This window comes from Lonchura striata, chromosome 7 (genome assembly GCF_050655825.1).
Source record: "Lonchura striata isolate lonStrDom1 chromosome 7, ASM5065582v1, whole genome shotgun sequence".
NCBI classification, from domain to species: Eukaryota; Metazoa; Chordata; class Aves; order Passeriformes; family Estrildidae; genus Lonchura; species Lonchura striata.
In genome coordinates, this window is record NC_140709.1 from 24,250,106 (window position 1) to 24,269,448 (window position 19,343).

At 39.3% G+C, this 19,343-nt stretch overlaps 1 protein-coding gene across 1 annotated transcript in view; it reads left to right on the plus strand.

Annotated features, from left to right (window-relative positions):
• The first annotated feature begins 1,122 nt into the window (after window positions 1–1,122).
• Window positions 1,123–19,343, plus strand: part of PPP1R1C (protein phosphatase 1 regulatory inhibitor subunit 1C) — a 49,005-nt gene continuing 30,784 nt past the window's right edge. The window contains exons 1-2 of the mRNA XM_021531329.4: window positions 1,123–4,920; window positions 7,257–7,317. Of these exons, the coding sequence (XP_021387004.4) occupies window positions 4,840–4,920; window positions 7,257–7,317 (142 nt within the window). The 5' untranslated portion in view covers window positions 1,123–4,839. The remainder of the gene's footprint in view (window positions 4,921–7,256; window positions 7,318–19,343) is intronic.

The window sequence follows — 19,343 nt, forward strand, 5'->3', positions numbered from 1 at the left end:
AATTTTATATTTCAGTTGTTTAATTCAGTGATATAGTTGACTAATTTTTGCATTAAAGATTTAATATGGAAATAATGTAATATAATTTTATTCTAAAACCTATGTACACTACACAGTTCTGTTTATTGACAGATATATTAGATTTACCCTATTCTTGTTAAGGAGGCAAATTGTAGCATCTCTTCCTGCTGGAATACCCTCTTAAAACTAGTACCAGAATTTTGCTTTCTGCATTATTGAACTATAGTCTATATTAGGCAAGAATCTTTTGACTGCCTACTCAGGTCATGTCCCATTAATCCAGCTCATTTCCTATGTTTTGAATGTGTGTATTCTGTGGATAGGATCTAGCAGTAAATGTTTCTACATTACTTCAAATTCTGGAGAGCTGTGAATTTCAGAGGAAGACTGGAATAGACAGTGTAAGTTCCGTGCTCAGATAAAGTAACTTTAAACTGATTCTGATTAAAAACATATTTCTGAGGAATTGTTATCTTAATTAAAGGGCTTGCATAAATAGAAATAGCTGTATCTTTTTACTTGTCTAGGCTTTATGTATCCACATATATAGTTAGTACATTAACAAGTCCAAACTTTATATTCTATGGATAAAAACTGGCAATGGAATTTGTGTTAGATTGTTACCAGGCCAGCAGCTCCCACTGAATGTCCTACTGACTCTGTGACTGCTCAGAAAGACCTTCTGTTCTTCTTCTTGACCTGCCTGTGGCAGCACTTGGTACTCATGAGGCAGATGAGATCTGCTCTGCATTCTACCGCCCAGGCAAATTTTAAATTCTTTGCATTTTCTATATATAAATAGCAGACTGTTTCCAACAGCTTAGTGGGAGTCACCCTCTTTGCAATGCTGTTTTGAAAGGAAAATTTCAGTGTCATTTTGAATATGTAATTTTTTATTCTTGGAAGGCTTCTATCTGATTTTAGCACCCATTAGTGAGGCATAGTTCAGAGTCCCAAAGGGCAAACGTGTCCATGAAGAGCCATGGTGTGCACAGTGTTCAGGCTTTCTCCCTCTCGTTCTGCTCATGGCCAGCGCCAAGAGCTGTGAAGCTCATGCCCCTGTCTGGGCAAAGCCAGAGAAGAAGCTGTTCACCAGTTTTTGAGAAAAAGGGGGGCACATTGAGGCCCTCTGATGCTGCTGGGGCTGCCCAGCAATATGCTGGGGACATGTTGCTGTGGGGAGAGGGGTCAGCTGGACAGCCCAGGGAAAGCAGAGATCAACATATCTTTGTTAAGTGACTCATATATCAGTGGCTACAACGGGGATTAGAGTTGTGTCTGAGAGACACACTGAAAGAATTGCCACGTCCAAGCTGAGCCCTTGCTCTGCAAAGGCAGCCCCTTGGATCAGGGTACTGCAACTTAGTGCTTTCTGCATCTGCACTGGTGAATTTAGGAGCCAAACCCTTAAGCAGGTTTGTTTTACAAGGAACTCCAGCCCTCCTCTCCAGAGTGATGCTGCAGTAGTCTCTGACCACACCAGAGGAGCTGAGACAGATAAGAGCCACAACAAAAATTGTGCAAAGGGTGCAGAACCCACACCTTTGAATTGCCATCCCAGAAGCCTTGTCTTTGGCAGGAAACAAGATAAAAACCTTTCCTAAGACACCAGGGCAATAGCTCAAGCAGGAGCCATGCCACGAGTGCTTCCACAGCTCATCCCTACAGCAGGATATTTCAAAAGGTAGTGCTTCATACCAGAGCATAGTGAATGACATAGGAAGGAAAGATCTTGGACAGTTATTATTATTTTTAATTCCATTATAGTTTTAGCTGAATCACGAACACCCCTGAAACTGAAATTGTGGGGAGTGCACTAAAAACAGAAGATGAGCTACAAGGATGTATCAGTACTTAAATGTCCTTCAGCTCTCCCCAGACTATGATGCAGTCTATAGAAAATGTCAGTGCACTTTGCCTGCAGACTCCTAATGCTGCAGATGGGTGTAAGAGGGAGCCAAGGCATCCTGAAATGCTATATCTGAGTGCTCTCTCACTATGCCTCTTATACTATTTTAAAAATACTGTTATTGTATTAGTGCATGTGAAGATTGCTGGGCTGCCTGCTCCAAATAGGCACAGGGAGAAAAGCTGCAGGAAGCAAATACTTCCACATCACTTTGCTGGGGGACCTCTCGCCCAGTCCTAGCCAGTCCCATTAAGTCCTTGTGTTTTGGTCTGTCCTGTTGTCTGTCTCCCTTCAGAAACTGCCAAAAAATGGTTTTGTTGGTTTGAGTTTTATTTGTAAGGTTGTTGAGCTTTTTTCTTATATACAAAGATGAAATACATTGTTATAATCCTTTGAGAACTTAATATTTTATTAAATTTTTACTATCTGAATATGTTTTCTTAAATTACTTTATCATTAGCATAAGAAATGTTAAGCCTTTGCAATGATAATTATGGCTCCTGTAATCAGTAACGTATTTGAATTGCAATTCTACAATTTAATACAGGAAGTTTCATAGACATTTAGAATAGATATTTTATGGAAAACAGGTATTTTCTAGAGAAACTTGATATTTAAAATATACATTTTATTAATATTTATGGTAGCAACGCATCTGGAAAATATCTTTCTCACAGTATCTGGGACTGCAAAAACAATTATTTTCTTCCAAGTACCAAAGTTCAAGAGGAGAGCCACAACTTCAGATCCCTGCTTATGTCCTCCCCCAGGTGTAACCCTGTGTATTTGGTGTGTATATACATCCCTGGTATCTCTGAAGCTGTTGTTGAAGACAATGGCACATCTGTGCATGAAGGACTGGTGAAACTGGATAGTTAGACTGTCCTGAAAACAGCTCCTGTCCTGGTGAAAGCAGAGTGTGCCTCTCTTACTTTAGTGCCTTAGACTTCATTGTGCCACCACAACTTTTACAATTGCACTCTTGCTCTAATTGTACAAGTCTATAAAACAAATTATGCTTTGTCTTCATAGGAATAGTGAAGCCTTAAAAATGGTCATATGAAACACTGAATAACAGTGTTTTGTGCATCTCTTTTATTTGTTGTGGTAAATAGAACTAAGTATTTCACTTAAACACCAAAAACATTCAGGACACAGGCTGAGAAGTCCCAGAATAACCTGGTGTCAGGCAGGGGTGGTGGGACCAAGTATCTTCAGAAGGTCCCGACCAATCAGACTCTTCTGTGATTCAAAAGTCTAAATTATTGCCACCTAAACTGTCATAAGAAATCAAACAGGAAAGTTGCCAGCTACTAGCTGTCAGCTGGTTCACAGTAGCTTTGACTTGGATGAGGAAGGGAATTTTAGCCTTCATTGAGATTTATTTTGGATCATTGAGCCAACTGGATCCTTAGATTAAAGTGTATCCTCACCTCCTAAGCTTTATCAGGTCCTTCATAAACCAGCTAGCTTGTGGGCTTGCCTCTGTTCAGAAACAGGTGTTCTGATAATGTGTAATGATTTTAATTTGCAGAAATCAAAGCCAAACAAGTATTTCATGTCTGACTTGCTGGTTTGTTCTGTGTGTATGGCCAGTGCATTGTTCTCACCCTCAAACCTCTCCTGCCCTGCCTCCTCCACCGGCACAGGTGGGAAAGTACTCAGTGACTCAGTAAGCTTGGGGTGAACTGTGAAAATCCTTAGTGCTCTCAGTGGCCTGAACAAAGAATATTTTCAAATTCCTCTGAGTTTTGCAAAGAAGTAGCTTAGGTCAGTGATTGCTGGATGTTGTTTCACACATTTCTTTTGAATTCACATGAAATAACAAATGAAAATCTATTATATTCACAAATAAATACTATTGATATGATTGACCAAATTAATTTCTGGGTCTTGGAATCAGGCACAGATTTTGTACCCTTGAGTAGGATTTAGCCTCTGAATTTGTCATCCAAAAGTGATTTAACTAGTCTGAATCATCTTTCCTTTTTCTAGAGTTAATGGAGAGAAAATGTAATCTTAAGTAAACACTATATCCCACTTGACTTGGATAGAGCGAGATGCCTGTTGATGTGCTTAGCATGAGGGAGCCCAGAGAGCTGGCTCAAATGTGAGTGTTCTCAGTATCTGGATCATGTGAAATGGAGCCCACCAAAAGTAATCACAGTCTAAATATGAAAACCAGGCCTAAGGTGCAAACCCACCAGAAAAGTGTCAAGAAATTGTGGGCAACTCTGTAGCATCATCACCAAAAATCTCCCTGTAATATTTAGTAGAGTCTAAAAGTGTAGGATTAAAAAAATAGAGCAAAGGGAATTGTTTGATATGTGAAAAGAGGAGAGCGGTTCTGGCACACTGTAACAGAGATCGAATTTTTGAATCCACCCCTTCTGCTACCTCCACCCCCAAAATCTGAAAACTTCCTGATTTGTGTTCATCAATAATTAAGAGCCCATCAGCAATACTCAGAGGGAGCTTGCATTGCACTTCTGAGCAGCCAGTTAGTAATATACGGTGGAGAGATCCTCTTTTTCAAATCCCAAGGCTCCAGGCCATGCAATGCTAGTATTGCATTTTCAATTAGCTTCTGAGTGAATGCTTGGCATATGTGGAAGTGAGCTGGTACACAATTAGCTTATTGTTCCTTTCAGCTTTCTGCTGAGAGGATCTGAAGGGCTGCTGAAGAGAGGGGAGAGGGGGGAAAAAAAAGCAAATAGCCAAGGCAGTGGCATCTCTGTGGATGTGGAATACGGGAGCCGCTGGGCTGGCGCAGATTCCCGGGCTAAGTCGGGAGTTGCAGCTGCTCCTGCCGAGCTCCCAGCCTGGCCGTGGCCACGGCGCCGGGCACAGGCACGGACCCAGCCTCCAGCTCCAACCTCTCCTCTCGTCTGTCTCACCTCAGCATCACCATGGAGCCCAACAGCCCCAAAAAAATACAGTTTGCTGTGCCCCTGTTCCAGAGCCAAATAGACCCTGAGGCAGCTGAGCAGGTAAGGAGGATGAGTTTCCTTCGCTGTTCCGAGGGAATGGGGCAAGACGTGGGTGAGCACAAATGATACTTCTGGCCTAAAGGCTTTTCCAGCTTATATTAGTGAAACTGTAGATGAAATACTCTAGAGGTTATAGTGATGTTTGATGTACTTAAAGAGGGAGAAGGATATGTCCTCTAGCCAGAACAAGGCTTCTGCACATTTGGTAGGTTTATTAATGTATATTTGTTGTGCCTTTTTTGTAACTGCACTTCTAACCTAATACTTACATTTCACATGAATACACTCAATGAATACATTCTCAACAAATCAAGTACATTATTATTATTATATGTACATAAGTACATTAATTACATAAGTACATTATTATTATTACATGTACATAAAGCAAAGCATAAAGTTCATAATAGATACCTAACAGAAATACCAGGAAAACATCTTATTCACTTTTCATTTTAACATGAGAAAGTACAACTAATGTTTTGCACAATAGTCATAATTTCAGTTACTTCCTGTATTTCTCATTATTTTTTACAGTCTTTAAGTAATTTTTACAGTATTGTACATGCCTCAAAAAAAATACATGTGGCAATATGCCACACTTATGTCCTTGCTGGAATAATGTGTGTGCTATTTTAGGTTTCAACTCACTCCCAAAAAATAAATATAATAATATATATATATAATCTATATATATATATATATAAGTATATATATGTCAGTACAGACATCTAAGGAGGAAAAGATATCTATTGCTGTGTGCAGATATGTGTAGATATGCCTAATAAGAGTTCACAGGCAGTCTTGTGAGAAAACTGTATAAATCTTAATTAGGTGACCCAGTATATTTCTCTCTGTGCGAGTTGTCCTCAACATTTACTTCTATTTGGGTACGTCTGATTTTAGATGATACCAGGGGAACATTATAACCTTGAAAGTTCCATACCAGTAGCCGTGAAATTATTTGCACCTTTAGGACAATTATCGGGTTTCCTGAATATCCTGATGTTGTGTCTCCTAAAAGGCAGAGACCTTTTCCAGAAAACAATGAGTTGGGAGAGACCATTAATGCAAAATATTAGAAGGGTAAAGAAAAGAATTGTTGTGGATCCTCATTTTCTCTCTAGGCACTTCTGAGCTGCGAGATGTCCATACCTCATAGAACAGTTCTACAATGAATTCAAGCAGAATGTGTTCTGGTGTTTTTCTGATATTTGTGAGAACCATAGGATTAGGATTTCCTGGAATTCCCATTGCTGTTGAAATGCTGTAGCCTATTTTCTGCCTGGTATTTATGGGCAGTCCTTTTTTTTTTTTGCTGCTATGAGTTTTATTCCAAGTGCTATACAGTTTCACTGTGGGTGTGTGATGAAATTAAAATAGTAAATTCTACGGTCAGCTACAGTTACACTAATCTAGAATAAACCCATTAACCCTGATGATGTAACTTTCCATTTACACCTCTGAAAGCAAAATTTGAACCTCGCTAAATACAGATGTTGGCTCAGCAAATAAAAAAGAACAAATGCACTGACATTGAGGTTTTGTGTCAGAACCATTTCTAGCTTAAATGCTTCTGGTCCCTGTCTTATATTCAATAGAATATCAGGCCTGGAGGCTTTTGTGAAGCAAAAAAAAAAGTTTTCAGTGCAAATGTGTGCATTATTCCAATACCATGTAGTTCAGCCACTGTTAATGCAACAAAAGCAATTACCCAGATAAACTCTGAAGAATTGTATACAATTCAGGATTATGTATTGGTATGTAAAATCTGCTATATTGGAAATACTCTTTTAATACTGGAGTATTTTTTGTTAAAGAATGTTACTGTAGTAACACCTCTGACAACATTTTATAAACATGACTTCACTGGAAGGCATACCTGCAAAATTCTGAAATGTGCCTGCAAAATGTTAATTATTACTTGAGAGAGCTATGGCAGTACTAAGCATTTGAACATACAAGATCAGAAACTATGAAATCATCTTCCTGATGCAAAGCTAAATGTCAAAATTTTAAGATACAACTGATATTTTTCAGCAATAAATATCCAAAAAACTGAAGTCAAGATTATTACAAATCCTAAAGGTATTTTGGACAGCTCTCCCCATGTCTTTGTTCTCCCTGAACAAGCAGCAGCATGACCCTGCTTAGTGTCAGACCAGACAAGCTGTCAGTAAGACAGTGAAGTGCTGCTGCTCTTTAAATAGTTTCCTTTGTAACTTTGCCTAGTCTATACTCGGGAGGACACCAGACAGATTTTTTGCTTTGCTTTGCTTTGTGTGTGTGGCAATTGATGGGCCCTAATGACTCTCCTTGGTTTATATCCATTACAGATCAGGAAAAGAAGGCCCACGCCAGCATCACTCGTCATCATGAATGAGCACATGCCCCCAGGTGAGTGCTAACATACCTTCTAAACCACAGAACTTGTACACACAGGATTGGCTGCAAACTGGTTTAATTAACTACAGGATTTTAAAAATCCAGTATTAACTTTTTAGCTCTAAATATCAAACAATGGGTCCTAGGACTGTGTGGAGTAAACCCCGCAAACACAGGTAAATCCTGGCCTTCAGATAATGTCACTGATTTCACAATTTTATCCTCCATGTCAATCTTGGTTATATGTAGAAGGAGAATTAATATGACCCAGATCCAGTTCTTCCACCCACAAATATTTCCTTTCCCTGGGTGGAGACGTTGGAGACCCTGAAGTTCTATCTCTAGAGATGCCAGGTTGGATCCAATGTTAATTCAACCCAATGAGTTGTTTCTACAAAATAGATTCTCTTCTAGTTTCCTGATAAAATATATAATGTGTTTTTTCATTATTCTTTTTCAACTGTGAACACATTATCTTCATCCAGGAGTCCCCACAGAAGATTCCCTGCGGGATGGGATGATTTGAGGTTGAGACATACTTTATCATATAAATATGACTACAGAACGATCCCTTAATAAGCTGTTTAGGGAGTGTTATAAACAAGAAAACCACAAGAAGGGGAAAATCCTCAATACTTAATCCCTTGGAACATGGTGCCTCATTTATACCAAACTTTTCCTTTGTTGTTCTCTGCAACATTTTTTTCCTGCCAAATATCTTAGTCACCTTAATATTTTTTAAAATCTTTTTGGGGAGTAGCTTTTGGTTCTGAATTTCAGGTAATTCAGCTCTCACAAACTCTGCATGATCTGCTTTGAACTGACTTTCTTTACCTATATAGGATAATAATGGGATTTATACTATGTTGCTAGGACTTAATTTAAAGCAAATTCACCTTGACTGTTAATCTCTTCTGCAATTCACTTTGTACACTTTGTACTGTCATATTTCCTTTTATAAACAGATACTTGGTACAATACCAAATCAAAAGCAAACAAAGAATAAGAACTCTTTAATTTACAGGAAATTTTACTGTAAACAAAGTGGTACATGTCTGTTTTCACCTTTCCTGCAATGTTCATAATAAGGCTTTAAATAAATCATTTTTATTATGAGTCAGGATTGTTGCAGGTTTCAGCCAACTTCCATATAAGCCCATGAGTTAATATTTGTCTTCACTTACTTAGATTTGTTTATTTAGATATTATTTGTTCATTCTAGATACTTGGAACTAATAGGAATTAATTTATTATTTGGCTAAACTATAACTTTGTTCTGATTTAAAATTTTCCATAAAACTGAATAAAAATTGAAACTTTAAAAGCAGCTTCATTTTCCTTCCCTTCACCATGAGGTTCATGCAGATTTCCACAGGGGGTCATTTGCTTAATATGGGCAAGTGTTTTGAGCAGGGTGTGTGCAGGTAGCTCTGGAAGCCTGCTGAGTAAAAGGACTGTAAAGCCAGCTTGGAGAGGCAGACAATAGGTTTCAATGGATGTGTAAATACTAAATAAAGCCCTTGTGGCCTTCCTCTTGCAAGGTGCTGTACAGCTTCTGAGGTGGTTGTGTGCCTTCAACTTTCAGAGTCAGCTGGTCCTAGGGCCTCTTGACACCTTGCTGATTAAACCCCAAAATACTGATCAGTTACTGGATTTTGAATAGAATTCAGGGGGATGATGAATAAAATTTGTCTCCAAAAATAGTAAATTCATCACTGCAAATGGATACAGTTAATTAAAAAAAAAAAGTAGGGGCGCTAACTTCACAATCCAACAAATTGCTTTAAAAGTGTGATTCCCTAGAAAAATGGGAAAACTGAGCAGTAGAGAATTCCAGTGATACTAACAGAGCCACCCTTTTTTTATTAAAGCTAGGCTAAATTTGAGTCCTGTCCCCTGAATTTTACCCACTGCAGTATTCAACTTCCTTCATTAGGAGCAAGGAGCTAGTCAAGGGTATGCTTCCAAGAGTTTGAAATGTGTCCTAATGCAATCCTAAATGTTTGAATGCCCCTGCAAAGTTTATCCAAATTATCTAAATGTCTCTTTTTTAGAAAACCAGAGACAGACATACTCTAAGAATCAGATTTTTCTATAGCCTTCTGTTACAGCTGTTTCTGATTGCAGCTGGGAAAAAAAAAGTAGCATATTTGTGGTATTCTGGTGTTCTGGATGCACACCCATCTGGAAACCAGAGGGCAATAAAATGTGTTTGGACATTTAAGAACTTCATAATAAATTCAGTTTGAGTTATTCTGTAAAAGATCTAAAAGTTGTTTTCTATTAGGTTTTCTCATCCATCCCTGATGCCTGTTACAGCTTTGGTAGGGATATGTCTTCACCTATTTAGGTCAGGTCAATTGTGCTAAAAAGTGAAGATGGAATATTTACTAAGCCTAAGTAATTTTAAGCCAATGACAGCTGCTCAAAAACTTTAAGAAGAGTCTGCTTGATTTCCTTGTTTTCAAGGAGGCAGTGTTAGACCACACTGAAGGTTTTAAAGTCAGGTGAAATGTGGCTACAGGAGCTCATATCCAGCCTGCAGCATCACTGACTCTCACATTTCCTCATGCTCACTCTGGCTGGCATCATGGATAAGTGCAATCACAGTCAACAAAAGAGAAATTTGAGTTGCAGCAGCAACAGTGATTGCAGTGGACAATATAACCTTGTGAAGCAACATAGCAATGAAGAAACCCTTAACTCTACCTGCAAGTTCTGTGTAAAGGGCTCTTAGATGGGTTGTGTCACATTTGAGCAGAGAAACTAGCACTAGCAAACTGAGACTTGGGTTATGAAGCCACTTAAATCTATTGTGCTTCAGTTGCCATCAATGGAGCTCTATTTTCTGAGCATCTGATGTTTGATTTTGAAATATCAAATCAGTTTACTTTTATTTGAAATTATAAGACCCTTTTACTATCTGTGAAGGCAAAGACAAGTATAAAGTGAGAGAGTTACACAAATAGGCAGCATCTCATCCTGTGATGGTGGTGCATGGGTTACTAGGGTGATCCACTCACATCCTGCTATAGCCACAGTTGCTCTACACCAGCCTCTTATAGAAGGAACATAAACACATCCTTAGTTTTAAAGACATATTTAACTATTACATTGCACAAGTGTCTAATCCAAAACTTGTTAAAGCTCTCCTCCTTCCTTTTCCCTTGCAATATCCTTGGAGAACTTCAACAGAAACTGAGTATCACCATCACAAGCAGACTTTTCTGTGTATGCACAACCTCCTGTCTCCATGCCCAGCATAGCAAAAAATATAGGAATATCAGTTCCTATTTGTCTGAAATTATTATGTATGGAATAAACATCTGAGCATGCTTTAAAACAGCAGAATATCAAAATGCAATAGCTCAAGAAAAGGCTGGTAGCAGAGTAGAGAACTGATAGCTGAGGGAAGAAAGCACGTCAGACCACAGCTCAGGGGTAATAGCATTAGGGCTCGCTTTGATCAGGAAACAATGCCAGTGTTCTGTACAGACTGCCTTTGTCACAGAGCCAGCACAACATCAAACAGTCTGGCTGGCAAAGGCTCTTCAACTTATGTCAAAGTGTTCAGTCTTCTTGAAGCATTGGAATATGGGTAAACATTAGGACAAACTTCTGTGTATTTAAATTTTCTATGTATTTGCTGTTTCCAGCTCCCCTTTCTCCTTTGTTGCCTGTTTTGACTTCCTTGCTTTTAATGTAAATGTTATTCTGTGTTTAGAAATACAGGTGCCTTTTTGGGCTTTGCAAATCTCATTTCAGGGTATATTATAACTGCAAAAGCAATATCAAACATACCTTCCCAGCATAGCACAGTACATCTGAGCTTACTGAATGCTGGAAATCATAACTTGAAGAAATCTGTACCTGTCTCTGAACAAGGAAGGTACTCAGGGCTTGTGTTTGGGCATTAGCAGTTTTGCTTTCTCATTCCTAGCTGATTTTTGGTTATCCAGAAGTAATCCAAACCAATCCTCTGGTTTACTGTCACTTCCCCAGAGCTCTGCTGAGATGCCTCATGGGCAATCTCAGATTTAGTGCAGGAGCAAACAGCACAGCCAGGTGACTGGTGAGAGGAAAATCTGTCCTTACACCTTTGTCAATTCCATGACAACCCAAAGTAGTTGAGGTTTCAATGCTAAATTGGTTTTAGACAATCCCAGACTTTCCCTGCACAATAAATCTCATTACCACAGACAGATGTGCTTTTCTGCTGATGCAAACTGTACCAGCAACACATTCTTGATGGGATTAATGTGAGTCACTTTGCCCAGTATTAAGGTTTGTGACTAATATTAGTTGGATCATGCTTCTAGGTGAATGAGTAAGTTTGGGTTTAGATCTAATGATCACAGTTTTATTTTCTTTCAAAGACAAAATAAACTGAGCTCAAGAAAAGACCTACTTAGTAGGAGGCATGTGTTTCTGAGCATTGTCAAACAGTTCTGCTATACTTTCTCTGGGAAAAATCTCAGCAGAAAACTCTTGGTCTCAGAGTTCATGGAAACTGATATGTTTTTCAAACTATTGAGATTCTGGTAGGACATACTGCTTACTTTGGTCCAAGAACTAGAGAGTGAGTAAGCCAAATAGCAGCTGTTTTCAATTGCAAATTTAGGTTTCTAATGTGGTAATAGAGTATTCAGAAAAGCAGTACATGAATAAAAACTGTCATTAGCTGTACTTCTTTTTGTCAAAGTAGTTAGTCTCTCTATATGCTAAATGTATATGCCATTTAAGTACTTTGTCTCTTTTTATATTGGTCCAGGAGTCTGTGGAGGTATTTCAGTAAGCAATGAAAAACATTTGTGTCCCCTCACAGCAGAGGGCTGGTATAGCCCAGTACACTTACTGAAGGCACCAGGATGTTCACAGTTTAGGCACATCTTGTCAAGGCAATGAGGGCCTTCGTGTGCTTTCAGCCTGTGCTGGAAATGACTGTCTGACACAGTCAAACAATGAAATATGTAAAGTAAACATTGTGTAAGACCTGATGGGTGATAGGGGTTCCAGAACAGAGATAAAAATGTCTGTGCTTGAAAATATCCTGCTGTTTGCAGGATGACGCATGGCTGCAAATGTTCAGTGGCAAACAGCATCCCTTTTTCTCACCTATATTCACTGTGCTCACATGCTTTTTCATTTGAGTTACTCTGAATTTATTCTGCTCCTCAGATCCACTGAATTCCCTGGGACAAGGCGCAGCAAAAGTTCCTCACATATATGCAGTGTGAATACAGACTCCATGAAACCTAAAAGGAAAGCTCAAGGACTTAAAAAAAAAACAAAAATCAAGAGCCTGTTCTTGAGTTCTTCTTTATTCAGCACAGAAGGAATAGCTCACAGGCTCCAGAAAGAAACAAAGAAACAATGAATTTTAAAAAGGGATTTTTTTCATCATTCATGAAAACATTCCATTTCATGAAGGTGCTCCATTTTCATGAGAGGATGAGGATTTTACTGTCATCACTTGTCTGAAGAGCTGTCATGCTCTCTGCAGTGCAGTAAGGACAGCAGGCCTGAGTTGGTTGGGATGCAGTGCCCAGACCAAGGGTCATCACCAAAGCAGTCAGCTGCATGTTCACAGTTCTTGCGGTCCTGAACACACACAGTAATTCACAAATACAAACATTCCCTGTGAATATTTTAGCAATTGTGTAAATCTTATAGTGTGGAACAGTAGGAAACATGTACTGTTTCATAGAGAGGCCAAATAGAGCCTGGGCTGTCTCTTCAGTCAGTAACAGTGAAAGGTCTGACAGCTACACAAGGACAGTCAAAACAAAAAGCTGTTGTGCATATTCTGGTCAAAATTCACTTATTTTACTGAATTTTTTGTGTTTGTTTTTATCCATGATTCTCTATTTTCAGTGTTTATTAATTGACTGTACAGGTACATTTTACATGAAATAGTTTCTCCTAGTTGATTGAAGTGAGTAAATTTAGTCAAAACAAGAACGCGTCCCTCACATTCACCAGATCCTACTGTCCCTCTGTGAGATGGAGTAGTCCAGGGTGCAAACACTGCCTGGGAAAGCTCTGGAGGATGGAAAAAGGGGCTGGATATTCACAGCCAGGACTCAGATTTGTGCCGACATCAGAGAAGTGGTGCAGCTGAGAGGACATGAAGCCAATACCCCAAAAGCTTTACTTGCTCCCAGTATGGATGGAATTGCATTAATCCATTACTCTTGTTCCAGCCTTGAATACCCAAGAAATGAATTGAAATAGTTTTTTATTTACCAGTGCAGCTAAACTTCTAATGTGTGCCATGATTTTACTTGTTCCTCCTGCTCCCTGCCTCCCATTGGTTTTGTGTTGGAAAGGTCAATGTCCGTGGAACTTTCTGAAAGTGAATGTGGTATTTTTAGAGGCTGAACTTTGTACTCTTCATCTGTTTTCCTTGTTCCTTATACAAAAGCACCATAGAAACAGCCTTCTTGCACCCCAGGAGATTATTTGCAAATTATTTTTAATATACATGGCTTCACGTTACAGCTCTCCAGCTGCTTGGTCATTCAGCTCAGGCCTGATAAGCTTTTGGAATGTTTACACTTGTTATCACCTCTGTGTATACAGCAACAGAGCCGTGCCCTGGGTAGGGAATAGCAGTGGGCATGGCTGCCTGGCCTGCTGAGGAAGTCAGCGGGACAGATCTTAACTTCTTTGCATTCATAAGGCTAAATATTTTGCTAGAGGAAAATATTTTACAGATTTGCACTGTTCCAAATACTTATGCACCTCACATAGCTTGTTTTGCTGAGAGTTTGGAATAAATGGTGAGTTTTCTAGTTAAAAACCGGAATGCTTAAGTGTAGTTAATTCTTATAGCTAAAATACTTAAGCTATATTTAATACAACTACATGAGCATACAATTTGGGGTGTTATGGCATTTTAAAAGAAGACTTTGGATCAAAATAAGTCTAGTTTAGCCTGTGGCAAAGATTCTGGTTTTTTTGTGGGGAGGAGTATTTAATGGAAAAATATTCAAATAATATTTGAAATTGAGTCTATTTAAACATAACATAGGATAAATTTTTCAAAATAAGAATGTCAAGATAGGTTTTTTTGAGATTATGTTTAAATCAAACTTCAGTAATGTGCTAATACTAGTATTTTCAATGTATTTTTTTAGTTCACATCAGGTAATAAACTAAAATCCATTAATAGATGTTTTAGCCTTGCTGAGGGGAAAAGAATACAACACAGGGTTTTTCTGACCTCTGCTATTTAGTACTTAATGCAGCCCTCATTTACCATGGTGACGTGTGCGGAATAAATAGATAATGCAGATAGATGAGAGAGAATCCAGCTTTTAGCACTAACCTCATTATGTTCAGAATATTGGGAAGGGGTTGCACTTAAAACATCAATCAAGGTAGCCCATTTATTGAGCTTTTAGAGACAGAATTTAACTCTTTGTATGGCGTAACTGATGTTGAAACTTGACTTCAAAATGCATCAAAAGTGGGAATTCAATGAATCTGGACCTAAAGCTAGCAGAGACAAAACAAAGGGAACCCATCAGTCCTGAAAGACTTTGCCAGATGCAGATGGCTGCAGAAACTCAGTGAGAGTGCAGGGAGCTGCAGAGCTTTGCTTTCCTGTGAGTCTGAGCTGCCTGTGTCATCAGCTGATGGAAACAAGATCTGATGGACCAGTCGAGTCTCTTTTTACAGTAACCAAAGCAGTTCTGGGGTAGAATTAAGCTTTATGTCTATCGAAAGGAGCTCTGTTTTCTCCTTCTCCCCTTCAAAACTTCCTCTTTCTGTGTCTGTACCTAAAATCACTTCTGATTTTTTTCTCAAATGTCTTCACTGGAGGATCACGAGACTATCGGAGTAGCAGAATGAAGCACAGTGACCAGCTCCTTCCTTGTTCATGTTTTCCATGGGATACCCAGCATGCAGACGTCCCACAGAGAATTGATACCTTGGCATTATTCATCTTGTGGAACCACATGGCACTAACAGAGTCAGCAGTGTTAAGTAGATGAAGGAGCATTGTAGAGGTTGTGATTTTTACCTGAGGCCACGTCCTTAGTTCTGATAAGACAAGCAAAGTCACACAGAAATGCATGTGAGCAAGGCAGATGGAAAGTTCAATATAGCAGTGAGCTCAATTGCACCCTACAGTGTGGCTTATCCTGGAACCTGGACATCCTATAGCCCACACATGGCTGCACTGAGCCTCCAGCACTCAGTGGCATGTAGGGATAGCATCCCTTCAAGTCTTTCTGACATTCCCTGCCATAGCTGCTCTCAGGTAGTGGTAGAAAGCAAAGCTTTGGATCAACCTGTCCTGCTCTTTCCTTGGCCACCTCCACAGGGAAGCTCCTCTGGGATCAGCTGAAACACTTGTTCTGCCTTTTCCCTTTTGTATTAGGATCTGCGGGACAGCTGCAGAATCAGGGAGCCATTTAACCTAAAAGCCCAGTTGGTTTGGGAGCAACACCTTTGTATTACTAAGTGCTAATTTGTATCCTTTTCTCTTCCAAGTGGAATTGTACTGATGAACCAAAAGGAAGGGGCAGGGGAGGGGGATGGGGCTGGGTAGGGAGAATAAAGAGTTTCTCTTTCTCCTTTAAAGAATTGTGACCTGAACGATTTTTGATCCTAACCAACATTAGGTTTTTACTGTCTTTGAAATACAGTAGGCAGCAAGCAGGCTGTTCCTGTTCAGAGGTGTACTTTCAAGCCCCCTGAAATGCTGATGCTGGTTTGTGACTCAAGCTTTAATGTGTTCAGCTTATCCCATAGGAGCATGTGGTTCATTCCAAAGGAATCACAGCAAGGTGTTTCTGACTGTGACAGTAAGGATGGAGATGCATAAAGCAAAAGCCACAGTCCCCTCTGTCTGTGGTATGTAGTAAGATTAGCAGAAATTCTGAAAAATGCTTTTGGAAATTGCAGCTGATTTATTCTGAGCTAAAGATGATTGCCCTGGGCTGTTCTAGCCCTCCTAGTTGTGCTTAAGGCAAGAATGAGATTATGGATTATGGTTTTGCTGACTCTTTGAAAGCTTGGAAAACCCAGCAATGGCTTTGCAAAACTGATATTTGCATCTTTTTTTTTTTTTTTTTTTTTTTTTTTTTTTTTTTTTTGTAAAAAAGGGTCCTAACCCCCCAGAAGAACTATTATTAGTAGCTGACTTGATTCCCATGTAAGATGATACATGTATGTGAGGAACTCCCTGCATGTGCATTCTAACCACAAGCAAGCCACAAGCAGTTGGCCAGGACTAGCTTTACAATGCATTCTTACTGAAATCCTTGAGGTATTATTCCAAAAGGAACAAAATTGCTAGGACAGCAATAATAATCACTGGCTGAGGAAAAATTTTATTGTTCTGTATGTTTTCTTCTCCCATGGCAAATGCCACTTTCCAGAATGTACAAACACATTCACATAGGATACATTTTAAATGGTTTTATGAGCTGTAGCATGCTAAGAAATGTTTGGATGGGGTTTCTTTGATTTTGGCTGCTGCTGGTGGTTTTTATTTTAGAGCTTGGAATATTCCTACAGCTCCCAGCCAAGAAAGGAACCACTCACAGTGATGGCATTTGCAGCTGTAACACTGATACAAAGACTATGATTGGTAGGTCAATTCTGAGCCATTTTCCATCACAACTGATTCCTGCACATGAAGTTATTAGAAAATCACTTCAAAGTTTATCCTTGGATTTGCTAGCACTATATTTCTGGTAATAATTAATTTTACTTCAAGATCTTTGTCTCAGTATTGTAGTTAGATCTTCAGCCTCTTCAGTCATTTGAGCATAGACTGAAGCTAAAGCAAGCAAGCAGATGCAAAGTAGCACTTTACTAATACTATGCAGTGTTACTGATGGACTCACAGCCCTGGGTAGCTCTCTGCTCAAGGTACTTTTCTTCCTCCTGTATTTGAAAGTACTTAATTACACCATTAAGTCTTTTCACAACCAATAATATTTTTATGACTTCATCAATGTAAAAAAATAATTGCAAGCTGCTTGGGAAGTTTTTTGAGTATGAGTGTTTGGTACATTTGGTTAAACAGTAGCAATCATTAACAAAAAAAATAGTAGTCTGGCAGTTTGTTTTACCTGGGGACACTCATTGCAGACTCATGTTTCTGATCTTTGAACCTGTTCCTCTGAGTATTTGCCAGCTCTCCACAGCTCTGGCCTTCTAACTTCTCAAAACTCTTTTTTATCTCCACTACTCTCCTATTTCCTTCATGTGAGTCTTGTCTCTCACTGCCAGGTTTCAGGCCAGGTGGGAGTATGCTGTGAGTGTGGAAACTGCCCTTGGTCCATACAGCAAAGATGCAGTTTTTAGTGATGTCTGTCGTGTCAGAATAGCCCCTATGTCAATGTAACCTCACAATGAGGTGAGTTCTCCTTCTACACAGTCAGACGACTTTGAGACAACATTTTGTGATTTAGGTCTACTTTGCAGTCTTTGTCCTTTTCCTCGTTCTGTGTGCCTGTGAAATTCTAATTTTCTAAGGTTTCCTTGTAGCATAGTTTGTCTCCTTAACACTGTTTGGGGTGCCCAGAAAAGATGGCTGTCCAGTTCCCTGCTGGTTCATTCCGGAAAATCTGCATCATCCTGGTTTACATTTATTTGCTGGAAGAATAAGGGATGTTTTTCTAATATGTGTTTCAATCTAAATGGGAGATTTTAATCATTCTAAGTAGCTGTTCATAAAAGGGTCAGATGTTGACCCTCACATATCTTTAAGTCTTACTTTACTCATTTGGAAACCTGAGTTTATCAACAGCTTTCCCAATAGACCAAGGATTTTAATTTTCACATCAGTAATCTCAGCAGTTTTCTTCTGTTTGTGTCATTTATTTTTACTTGTTTGAATGTACTAACCTGGACCTTCAATGGTGTAGTGAATATTGAGATGACTGTTATTACTTAGCATAGAAAATGAGCAAGACTTTTGACTAGGAGGCAATTTATGTATGGATGAAGTTCTTTCCCAGTTGCACTAACTCTAGAACTATTTAGTAAATGAGAAGATATTTTGCCTTTTCTCTTTGTTTTTTTATCAGTTCATGCTGTATATATAGGATAAAATGCTGACTTTTAAGTCGATGGCAAAATTTGCTGTTGCTTATGAGCTAATAAAGCCAGTGATAAAATGATTGTCTTTCACTTCTCTCCGACATTCCCCTTTGCCCAGTTTGCTTTGCTGGTGCAGGATTTGCACTGAGCACGTGTTGAACTCCTGTGGGTCTCATTTTGCCTGTGACACCCCTCAGCTCCCCTCAACACCCAGCAGAACCAGGCTCTGATGAATTCCTCTTTGCCAAGGGTCAGACCATAGCAGACACCTCTGATTTCTGATTGAACTTAACTCAGGCATGCTGGAAACAGAAGGAAATATTTTGCTGTTAAATAAGTGGTTACTCTTTGGGATGAGTAAATTTTAGGGAGCTTCAAAGCAATGTGGAGGCAAACCCTGATCCAGAGTTTCTGCCCGTGGTGACACCCTGTGGTGCTGCCAGGGGCTCCTGCCAGCTCTTATGCCAGGAGCCCGCACTGGTCAGCTGCAAGTTACATGAAAAGTTTGGCTCAGAGTCACTCCTGGAAATTTAGTCAGAGAATTTTGTCTGGTCCAGAAAATGTCTCATCTGAGAGATCAAAAGAAAAAATAAAACACCTCCTCCTGGTTAATTTTATTTAGTCAGTCAGTCTTTGGAAGCCATCTCCATTTCCTTCACCAAAAAGGATTTTGTGCTGCTTAGAAAGCAACTAGATGAAAACATCTTCAAGCATTGTTTATATTGTGAATTAAAGCCAATCTTTACATTAGTTGTCAAAACAGAATATTTATTTCATGCACATTCATCCCTGCGTTGATTACCTCTGGGAAGACCTGCCAGCTCTGGAATTGTCCCTATATCCAGGACTTCACATCAGGAATTCTGTTCCCAGTGCCTTGCTCACCTGACCCTCTCTCATGCAGTTGAACAGGGCCTCTTGTGTTTCAGAAAAAGAAAATTCTGCATGGAACTATTCTTTTCATGACAGGTTTT